Below are 12,239 nucleotides of genomic sequence, written 5' to 3' on the forward strand. Positions count from 1 at the left end.
TTTTTTAGTTTTTCTTCTGGTTAACCGTTGGATGAGATGATGACATGGTAATAAATACAGAGACCTGCCATCAGCAAACTACACACATATAAACCACATGTAGCCTGCCAATGTTAAATAATAGTTAATTTTAATGAAAGCCCAGTATCACATGAGACACAGTCTGCAGTACATGCAGTGTCTTTAAATTTTCATGCTAGTGTTGAGCTGTGCCAGCAGTATGGACTTAGGGAGAGCAGTCTTGGTCTGTCACTTGGCTGAGTCCCAAACTGAAGCATCTCAACAACTACTGGACAAATTGCTGTGAAGAACAATTGCTGTCCCATTTTAAAAGTGCGATGTGTAAAACGTGAAAGATTTAGTGGCATCTAGTGGTGAGATTGCAGAATGCAACCTTCGGAGCACCCCCTCACACCCTCACCCCCAATTCCCAGGTGTGAAGGAGGGCACAGCAGCTGTCACCTTTAAAACAAAACGGACTAGAGAATCACGTTTTGTCCTTTCTGGGCTACCGTAGAAACATGGTGGCGCAACATGGCCGTCTCCATGAAAGGAGACCTGCTCCCTAGGTAGATATAAAAGCTTCATACTAAGATCAAGAAAATGCAGCGGTTGGTATTTCCTGGTGATTGGTGACACTAATGACAACATATTAATGAATATTATGTTCGATTTCTGCTAAGAAACTGTTCCAAATATTACACATTGTATCTTTAAAGCAGATTTTTATGTGTCTGAACATACTGATTATGATGACTTGTAATCTAGTACCAGCATGAGGTAGTTTTCTGTTGCTTTGACTGAAATGTCTCAGCAAGTATTTGATTTCTATGAAATACTATAAGATCACTGTCAAATCTGGGACACAATCTTCCTCACAAAGAACTGTCATCACTCTAGTGATCCTTTAAATTGTCATCTAGACCCACCACCACATTCAGTTTTGCATTTGTCCAATACTGCAGTTTATGACACAATACCTCCAAAACTAATAAAATTCTCTGTACTGTGTGCTAAGTACTAATGCCATCCCTACCCTGGGCCTACTGTGTTTCCAGGTGTATTGCCAAAAATCGACAGTCACAATAAACTAACTACTAAAGTACTAAATAATCAAAGTGTTTCAACAATATAACCCCGAAAATGTACAACAGCTGGTTTAATTTGGGTATGCAAAAGGAGGGTAGGTAAAAAGCACAAAGATTTAGATAGATGGCATGATGGTGCAGTGGTTAGTGGTGTCACCTAGCAGCAAGAATGCTGAGACTGGCCCTGCTGCAGCCCAAATAACAGACAGAATAATATGTTTATGTAGGTAATGGATGGGTGGATGTGTTTCAGTGTGAATATCGGAGCTGGACACAAGGAGCCGAACGCACATATACACACACACACACACACACACACACACACACACACACACACACACACACACACACACACACACACACACACACACACACATCACTATAACAACTAATGCACAGTTTGCTATGAGGTCTCAGGTTAAGTTATGCACAGTCCGTCTAGTCTTTTGTGTACAGTCCCATTGAGACAACACCTTAACAACTGTGTGTGTGTGTGTGTGTGTGTGTGTGTGTGTGTTGACCAGTGACAATCGTCATCACGTGTTGCTTTACAGATTTACAGATTTACAGATTTACAGCCAGTAGAGTACTGAGTGTGTAGCGATGATCCGATTACCTTGCACAGCCGCTAGACTCTCGTGAAACCATCAGGTTCTGTGTAAAATAGCATCTGGTCTGGTTATTGATCTGATGTTCCCACAGAACATGTGTCCGAGTATATATCAACCTGTCATCAAAAACACTTGCCTTTCTAGGAACCTAACAACATATCGTCACAGGCTGTTCTGTACAATTAATAGTAAAATTATGAACCAGTGCATGTCTGTGTTTGTGTGTTTCTGGTCATTGTCAAAGGAAACTGAGTGTTTAAGTGGATCATGTTAAACTAACAACAACAACAACAACAAAAATACTACCTGTTCTTCAACTGTGAGAGATTTTCAGTTATATAATATGTTGGTGCAATAAAAGGTCACGTGTCTTATATTAGTCTGATTACTGTTGACAGCATTGTGTGTGTGTGTGTGTGTGTGTGTGTGTGTTCTTAATCTCTCCTGAGATGCTGATACTTCACTTACTCCTCTCGCAGACAAATGTTTCCTGACTGTGTTTCGTCAACGGGGATGTTAACGGTAAAACCTGATCTTATTAAAAGAGCTTTAGGGCATCCTTTGTATACACGTCACACTTTCTGCTCAAGTGGACGTAAACAGTGGTTGCACACACACACACTCAGAAGCATTTCACAAGATGCACATACAACAACAGCCATGTGGTTTCTTACTTCCAGGAGTAGGCTGCTTTCATTGATGGCGGTGCCCAGTGGAAGGGTCTCTTTCCTGGGCTCAGGGTTAGAGGATGCTGTGCTGATGATGTGTTTCCTGGACGTCTTCTCTTGGCTCGCTATAAAAAAGGAAACTGGTAAATGAGCTGGCACAAGGGACTCATTTATGTTGAAATGATAAATTAACGGCAACCAGTGGGTTTAGGCATGTGAAAATTGAAATGAACTCCAAGCCTGATCTAGAAGGCTGAGTCCTATCACCCTATGGTGGGAACTCATTCTGGCAGTCTCACTCTTTGTCAGGACACAAAGCCTATGACCTTTTTGATCTGCTCCCTCTTTACCACAGCGGTCTTGTCCAATGTCTGCTGCTGAACCACCAGTTAGTCTCAAGCTCCATTCCCAGGATCTGTCCATGAAAATCATCACACATCACAAAGGCCAACACCCAGAGGAAATATGTCTGACTTCCTGCTGAGGGTATGAACAAAAATGCAGTTGTATCTGAGAGAGTATTTGTTAAAACTGCCCTGCAATCAAACAAAGGAGCACAAAGTTAGAAGTCGTTTTTATTTATGTAGGCCAAAGTCAGATAAAGGCCTCAAAGGGCTTTGCGATCTGTACGCTATACGGCACAATCACAATATGACAATCAATGAATTCTTCATGCATTGAATTCAGCAAAGACAAGCTGCTGAAGTGTCCTTGAGAAAACACAATGGAAGCATTCAAGTACCTTTAGCTGCTGGTCTCTATCTGAGGTTGAGCTCTGAACTCTGCACGACAGACGTACCATGAAAGGACATTTTTGTCTGAAGAGACTTTAAAGACCAGGAACGATCCGATTCTCATCTTAATTTTCCTCTCAACGCTATGACCTTATGTCAGTCTGTCTCTCCATCAAACTACTGCTCTTATCTACGCTGCGGTGCTACCTGCGACCGCGGTTTGCATGTGTGCGTCAGCGATGTGTTTGTGTGTTTGTCACACTGGTGTGCTGGCTCACTCCGAGGGATCAGGCCTTTGCTCTGACAGTCAGTGCAGCAGGCGCAGATTAGTCACGCAACAGACACACGGGAGCAGAGAAGAAATATGAGAAAAGAAAATGAAATTGGGTTTGCACACACACACACACACACACACACACACACACACACACACGGTCTCATTGGAAAGACTACATACAGTATGCATGAATGCAACTTCTGATGTTTTGTATAGTTCCCACCATAATAGCCCCATCAGGACGTCCATTCCTCCCCCACTGCGGCCTCTATCGCCTCCTCTGCCTGTCCCTTCCCCCATCCACCCTTCATCCACCCTTCATCCACCCTTCATCCACCCTTCATCCATCCTCCTCATCATTTCTCCAACGTCTTCGCTGAAATCAGCATCGAAGGTAATCGACTGCTTTGCTGGAAGTTTCCCGTACTTGTAATTCTACGCAGAATTACACAAAGTTCATACGATCGGACAGATGGCAGATTGTCTATTGATTGATGTTTATTTTTTTTTATAATTTATTATTTAATAATTTATTCCTCCGAATGCAGCAGCAGGTAAATCTGGTTAAACGCAGGTGAAAACACTGACAGGCAGCTTTGTAAACTCACAAATGCCAGTAATAATAATGTTGTTGTGTAGTTTGCCATCATCTACTGTGTGTTAGGGGCACACACACACACACACACACACACACACACACACACACACACACACACACAGACAGACTCAGAAAGCCACACACAAAACCAGTCTCTTCAGTCACTGCAATATCATTAAACCAGTGGAAATCATTGCAAAGGCAAATGAATCTAATGAGCTTCTTTATTTTCCTCCTTCAGCACCTCATGTATTTTTGTTTTCTCTCTTACAGCAGCTTTGGAGAGGATGCAGCTTCAGGAAAGACAAACATACGAGATGATTAATTATTGGGACCAGCACTTCCCCCTGCCCACAGTACACGCTTTATTCTTCACCACTCATGTCTTCAGGTTTGCTTTTCTTTGCCTCTATTTTCTCCTGCTCTGATCTAAAAAGGAAAACAAAGTAGGTAATGGCGAGGCGTTTATGTGCTGTGTGTGAGGACAGGGTGTTAAGTAAAAAGTGACAAGTAGCGGGATGCAGATTCTGCCAACGGGTGAGGCCCAAAGTGTCAGCTACTCTGGCCGGACAGCTCTGTCTTTCCATTTCCACTCACTAAATATTAGGGACCACCCAGCAAATATTTACTGCCTCCTTTTGCATAATTAAAGTCACAATGGGATGAGAAAATATAGAGCCCACCCTGACACAAATAATCAATCAATCAATCAATCAATCACTGCTGCTTTTTGAGCACATAAGAACAAATGAGTGAATGTATGTGTGAGTACAGGACCTAGTCCGTATTAATCAGATATTAATATCTGCAGCCTCTAGGGGGTGAGGTGAGTCTGGCAACGTAGCAGACTGATGTTTCCACTATGCTCTGGGTGTGTTTGTCTTCTTTTAACACCCTCTACAGCCGAAAAAGAGAAAACAGACCCATAAATGCAAACAGAGCACTGAAAAAGGGGGTTTCTGTTGGTTTTATTCTGTGAGCAATGTGCAGAACATCCCAGAAAGATCTTTCATGAATAATAAAAAAAAAATGTTGAGATTAATATTTCAATATAATCCGATAGAGCATTAGATTTAAAGATGGCATGGCATGATATAACGTGGAGCACGACAAGTACAAGAGTAGATAATAATCCAGCACCATTTTTTATTCATGCCCTGTGATGAAGCTGAAGGCTTCTTGCTGTGAGGTGACCAGCACCTACTGTGAAAACATCATTCTATAAAATTAAAAGATTCAAATTTACAAGACTATTCAAAATTTAAACCTAAGGCCGATAATAACCGAGGGACACCAAACACACCCGTGTTATCGATCCATATTTGGGTTCTCTGCCTCCCTGATTTTAGCTGCATAGGTGTCTAAGGAAGACCAGTGGACCTGAGTGTGTGAGCGCTGTGCAGCGCAGCAGCAGTCCCTCCCCTCCCACAAGACTTGCGTGAGTAGAGAAAACCGTGTGTGTGTGTGCATGTATGTGTGTGTTGAGGTTGGTTTGGCTTACAGCCACCTCCTTCCCTCAGTGAAGAGCTCTCTCTCTCTCTCTTTCTCCCTCTCTCTCTCTGTCTCTCTCTGTGTGTGTCTCTCTCTCCCTCTCTCTTTCTCCCTCTCTCTCTCTGTCTCTCTCTGTGTGTCTCTCTCTCTCTCTCTCTCTTTCTCCCTCTCTCTCTCTGTCTCTCTCTGTGTCTCTCTCTCTCTCTCTCTCCGGAGGCACAGGAAATCCACAGTGGAGAGAGCAACACCAACACAGAGAGAGAGAGAGAGGCTGGCTGATCAAGGGCTGGTTGTCACGCGAGCAAGCCGTCTGTCAATCTCCCCCACCCCTTCCTCCTGACAGGCTGCTGGCAGACGCCCAAGGCCTTGCGTGCAAGCCGGCGAGCCACATTAGCCCATAAAGAATTTCATAATAGCAACAGCTGTTAAATATTGATGACTACTGGCAAGCGCTCAATGGTGCTCCGCAGAAAGGTTAAGCCTGCGCTGTAATGGAAGCTAATACTTCATTATGCCACAGATCAAATGTCCGGATCTCACCGTGTCCAAATCCTCAACGTTTTTCTTGTTTTTGCAATGTGGCAAAGAGAAAAAAGGAGTCACTGTAAGAACGTTTTTGGCATTTTGAGAGTTTTTCCACTTGTTTCATGCTGCTCCAGTTATAATGAATAAATTACATTGGTTAGATCTTCCATCATCCTTAATAGCAATTAACACTGGATTGAAGTCAATACTCTGATATTCTGTTTTGGATGACAATGTTTTGTTTCCACTGTGACATGAGACTGCGTTTGAAAAGACACACTACCAGGATTTACAGCCATAACCAAAGCACCAGCTACAAAGAGTTCTGTCCTCCGGGGCAAGAAGGGCAGGAATCACAAATATGACAAATATTCATCTTTCAGAGCAGATTATAATGAGAGTGATTTGTGTTTGTTTGGGGGGGGGGGGGGTCACCTAGATACTGAATAGAAGGGGAAGTGATTTTATGACAAAGCAAATGTGGAATCACAGAATGGAGATCAGGGTGTGAGCTCAATTGTTTCCACTTCTCTGTTCTGGTTAGAAAGCAGACACATTAGTCATGCTGCAGAGCAGTAATATGTCTATGCATATTAGTCTACAGACTCGTGTTGCAACTATTCTACTGCATGTGTACTGCTACTGTACGTTGTGGTGTCTCACAGAACTAGAACCCTCTCATCTCTATTCACACACACACACACACACACTAGAGGTCGACTATAGCAATTATACCATGAAAGTCCTCTAATTGCTTCTATAAATACAGACCATGACTGATGGCTGTGTGTGATGTGAACACGCTGTGTGTATTCTAGGAAAACTGCTTTTCTGATGAATCTTATGAAAGAGCAACACGATGCAGATTGTTAAGCTCCATAAGGGCAACGTGTTGCAGCGTTTCCATAGACAATTAGGGAAAACTTCCAGAATGCAAAGGGATGGGTACCTAAGGAGGAATGCATTTTTGCATGAAAGTGTGCAGTCGTGCATGAGACGAGTCTGTTCAATGAACAAAACCGTGTATTTTCCAATTAAAGACAACAAGATGCTGAAGTTCTCCATCCATTGCTTCTCACATGAGCTGAACATTGACTGTGGACCCTGGTCTGCTCAGCAGGGGGGAGGGGTAAAAAATGCATATATATGAAAAATCGAATGTTAATAATCTATGAAGTATTGCGTCTCGTATGTCAAGGAGTGCTGTTTTTAGTGTATGCGTCACACGTTTCACGTCTGAAATCCACTGTAAGAGATATCTATTCCTGCGTGCGTGCCTGGGTTTGCTTGGCAACTCCTTAAATTACTTTTCCTTGATGAGGATGGCATGTTGGTGTCTCAAGGAGCTTGTGGTTCCTAAAAGTTGCGTCCAGTAACCCCCCACCTGGCCACAATAAAACACAAGATTTCTATTTCTATTTTTATGAGCCGTCTGAAAGTCAAAGGCAAACACACACTGCCAACCTTTGTGCCACTGATTTGAAGCTTTGAGGGTACATTTGACACTAAATGTTAATGAATGCACTGCTGACCGAAGGACTGTTGTATATATATAAAGTTATATAGTTTACTCATGTCCGTCACTTTGACCTGCATTATTTGCTACTGAAACTGTTTTTAATCTGCTAATTTACACTGAAAAACTAATTACTTGATAGAAATCAAACAACACGGGCAGTAATTCTTAGTTTTCTCCACCTGTATTTAAGTTTTGCTGTGTTTTTGCATGACATGAGGATGAAAGACTAAAGATGAAGTGTGGAGGTTCCCGACTCCACATTCCCTCCACTTTAGCAAAATGCCTGTTCCTTTTGTTGCTTGCCAACTGGTGTCGCTCACATTATTCAAAATAACAGAGACAGAGAAGTACAACAAGCCTCATATTATCCGTCTGTCATTCTCCGCTGTTGCCCAGTCAAACGCACCCATGGCTTGTTCTGCGGTCACTACAAACAGAACATTCAACAGGTTTCTTAGGAAAGAACCACACCTTTCTTGATCCTGTTAGTATTTCCTTTCTATCCACACGGCCTCTCCATGACAAGAAAGTAATCTGTTAAAAAGATTATGGTGCTGTTTCGGCTCATTGAGGCAAATAATAATAGGCAGATGGTCCCTCAGGCTGAATCCATATGGGAGGGAAACTACAGTAATGCTGCTGTAGCACGCGATGCTAAACAAATGCTAACCACTCAGGCAGGCTGGAAAAGGAGCTGCTTTACTAATTTAACAAGTCAGTCTTATATCTTGCACTGAAAAATAAAGCTGCACTGAGTTAAATGGAGCCAGAACCATGAAACAAGAATGGAAAGAGGGTCCACGAACAGTTTGACATTTCTTTCACACACACACACACACACACACACACACACACACACACACAGAAAGGCCCATCAATGTGTAATTAAATGGGTGTGAGGTGGTTAACGTGTCCACGGTTGTGGGGGATCAAGTAATAGCCGTGAAGCTGATCATGCTTTATGCATGAAAACTATTAAGCCGTCAGTCAGTGGACACTGTCAGAGGTGGTAGGTGTCCGATTTTGTGCGTGAGTCTATGAAGCATGTAATGGAGCAAACGCATAATACAGCAGGCACCTGTCTCAATCAACATACAGCTGAAGTTCTCCTCATAGCCCCAGACTTATTTTATTACATCCATCCTGAAGAATTAACTGCACCTCTTAAACTGATTTGATTTCTTGCTTTTCATTTATAGTTTCCATGAAAGTTTAGGAACAAACTGAGGCTGAAACCAAGAAAAAAGAAGCAGGAATCTGCACCCAAACCAACAAGAAACCCTCTTCTAATAAAACACAACATCACAGATCATTAATCAGCGACTAGACATGCACATCGCCTCTACGATGCTCACCAGAAAAAATAACAATACCAAGTAAACCAAAGTAGACCAGGTAGGATCAGCTGGATCTAAAGACACTTCTTATCACAGATGGCAGCTGCCACACTTGTCAATAATGAATTATTTATTTATTTATAACCTCATAGTGTTTAGACTTTGGCCTGATCTGATCTCACACAGTATCTCGTCAGTTTCATGTGTGCAACAGTATCACAGGAGAATTCGGCCTGTGCCAGAGTTCATCTATTAAGTGAGACGATGACCCAACAGCAGTCTGATTATCTCTCTCCTGAGTTGGAGGGTTCTGGTCTGATAAAGTCTTGAAGCATCTCCTCTATTTTGACTTTAGTCTGCAAATATGCAGATTCAAAGTGATCTGAAATGACTGTTTACCGACATATCAGACTGGACGCAGTGTTTTAGGGGACCAGTTTTACATGGTAATCTCATTCAGGTCCTTGTCTCTATACCCTAAAAAACTAATTAACAACTTGTCACATGATGCTCTATGAGTCCCTTATAATAATTTCTGCCAAGGCAACTGGCAGACTCAATCAACTGGCAGACTCAGTCGGGCACCAGGTCTCGGGAGGCTCTGGGAGGACAGGTGAAAACAAGTGAAGTGGGTACAGCAACATGTCCTTTGTCAACTCTGGACATGTCGTGACTGTCCACTTCACATTCTCCCATCCGTGCCACTGCAGGTCATCACAACACTGTAATCCAAGCCTGTTTGCTCTGACTACTTCATTTGGCACAGGGAGGGAGGACATGTAGACCTGGTGTTATCACCCAGCATGCAGGCAGTAAGAGTGTGTGAGTAAATGAAACAGAGTGAAGTGGGATCATGCAAGCTGGCTAAAAAAAAAAAGTCAAAGTCGTGCATGGTAGGACTCTGCTTCCTGGCATCTGGTGTTAGTCTGATGCTATGAGTGTGTCCACATATGTGTGTATTATGTTTAATTCCCAGATGACTGAAGAGATTTTCAGAGAATAAACAAACACTGACTCTCCAAACAGAAAGTTGCTCTGAACAGAAAGAGGTTTTTTCTCACTGTACTCTACATAATAAGCTGCCAACTGTGGCAGCTACCCTGAGCACACTCCATGGGCCAGAGTCTCTCAGTCAGAAACCGTCACTTTTGAGTCCAATAGTTTGATTCCAGCTTTTCCCCAGTAAGACATATTGCTAATCCAGACCTATATTGTTGTTTCAGGCTGAGATGGAGATGATTAAACCTTTTTTTGGTTTCCTCTTCACTTATAGAAAAACATCTGGGTTGTTTTGAAGCGATTCATAATGCCACTGGACCGCCATAAAATCTACAACTCAGTTTGAGATATTTGACCGTCTTGGAGCCCAGCATGGCGAAGTTCCCGTCTACATGAGAGATTTAATACAGCCCCATGTCACCCGGAGGTTTCTGAGGTCTTCTGATCAGGCTTTGGTGGTCGTTCCTAGCTCCAGATTTACAGCTAAAGGGCACTAAGGCTTTGAAGACATACTGTCCTGTTGGACTTAAAGGCAGCTCAAGACCCATCTGTTTACACTTGCCTTGAATGGTGTGTGTTTGTTTTTTTTATTCATGTCTGTCCTTTGTACTGTTTTTTACTCTTTATTCATTTTGTCTTGTCAAAGCTTTTATTATGAAGCATTTTCTGACATTTAGATCTGTTGTTTATATCGAAGTGTAGACGGTGCCATAGAAATAAACCTCATCTAAGCTTGACTCATATTAGGGAGCACATCTTGAACAACACTAATTCACTGCAGTGTCCCTTTAATCAAAGGTATAAGGCTTTTTTACTACGAGCCCTGTATTTGTTTCAGTTTTCCATGACAAACCAAGACGTGATGGTCACAAGGTGCCGGACCTGGTACAGACTTTTTATAAAAATAAGCAGTATGTAGGCTAGGCCACTACATAAAATGTACTAAGCTTTATGAAAATCAGCAGGATGTACAGGACTAAGCCTGTGGTGAAAGGATGATGAGTTTAGTCAAATGGAGTCTTAACAAAAGCTCAGACGGTAAAACAAAAATATTTCTGTGCGTGTTTTTCTGTGCAGCTATATTTGTGCTCTTTGTGTGTGAGTGTGCATATGAGGCCGTAATTGCATGTGTGTGTGTTTCATTGATGATCTCATCACCATGTGGTTAAATCTCTTCATACTCCAAAATGAGACTCTGCTTCTCACGGAAGCAGTTCGAGTGTGTGTGTGTGTGTGTGTGTGTGTGTGTGTGTGTGTAGCACAGGAAAGGACACAGCGTGGTCAGCAGACAGAACCGAGCGTCTACATCCACTGATGCAAAAAAGCTTCAACGTACCCGAATCGCTGACACAAACCCTGAGCATGGTGACTCTTAACTGCCTTATACGTTTATACTCCAGATTATTTTACGTTTGTGTTGCTTGTTGCTTCTCACCAGGGGTCAATAAAGTTTTATGGTGATGCAGTAGTTTATTTTTTCATATTCTACTTACTTTGCTGCAGAATAGCTTGGGCTGAGGTTGAGCATTGCTCATCAACAGCTACATTCAAATTGAACAAAACAAGGAGTCCAACATGAACAAGTTTCCTTTGCAGCTCACTGTATTTTAACTAATGAGAAAAGAAAAGTGTTGGATACGTGCTATGTAGCTGACTCAACGTGATGATAAAGTGTATTTCTGTAGCGCCAACGCTAGAAAATGCTTCACACACAACATGTAAATGGATAATTGGTTGCAACGGATCATTAAAAGGCTGAAGAACCAAGCAGCAACTCTCACATTTATATTGCATCGAGAACACCAAGAGCTAATGCCCTGCACGCTGCTCAAACACTTATCACCTCCACACTGACAAACCTCACATTACAACATGTCAGTAACCACCATTTTGGCTCAGCGGCATAAAAACTTCCACTTCAGCTCTGCGGTGTTGCCCTGCAGCTGAGGCTGGTGAGACTGGACCAGCGCCTACTTCTGCCTATTTGCAAATCCTGCTCTTGCTTTTTCATGTTGTGACTCTGAAACGTTATTTTACATGCAGGTCACAGGTGTCACCTTCTGTGATAATAAACACTTCTAACCCCATGTGCCCTGACTGCCCTGAACTGTACCTCTTCTAGAAACCTACCACTACTTTGATGACTCACTCCCATCTCCGGTTTTGTGAGTATCTAATAGGTGGCATCTATATCTGCTCTTTTTTTTTTAATCTCTTCTGCTCTGCACTTTCGCAATTTCCTCTAACTGTGGTGCAGAGTGAGATGGCAGCATTTAGGAAATTGTCTTGTGACTCAAAACCAGACAAAGAAAATGAAGCAGCTACTTTGTTCATTCACAGCTTCAAGGTCAACTTCAGTGAAGTTTCTTTCCTGAACCACGACCCTTCAGCT

General features: G+C 42.5%; 1 protein-coding gene across 2 annotated transcripts in view; it reads right to left on the bottom strand.

Moving 5' to 3' along the window:
• The window catches only part of ahrra (aryl-hydrocarbon receptor repressor a), a 56,171-nt gene that overhangs the window by 11,377 nt on the left and 32,555 nt on the right, over positions 1 to 12,239 (bottom strand). For both annotated transcript variants that reach the window (XM_026292731.2, XM_026292732.2), the window contains exon 4: positions 2,374 to 2,492. In XM_026292731.2, coding sequence (XP_026148516.1) covers positions 2,374 to 2,492 — 119 coding nt within the window. The remainder of the gene's footprint in view (positions 1 to 2,373; positions 2,493 to 12,239) is intronic.

The sequence above is a fragment of the Mastacembelus armatus genome, chromosome 20, assembly GCF_900324485.2.
Source record: "Mastacembelus armatus chromosome 20, fMasArm1.2, whole genome shotgun sequence".
NCBI classification, from domain to species: domain Eukaryota; kingdom Metazoa; phylum Chordata; class Actinopteri; order Synbranchiformes; family Mastacembelidae; genus Mastacembelus; species Mastacembelus armatus.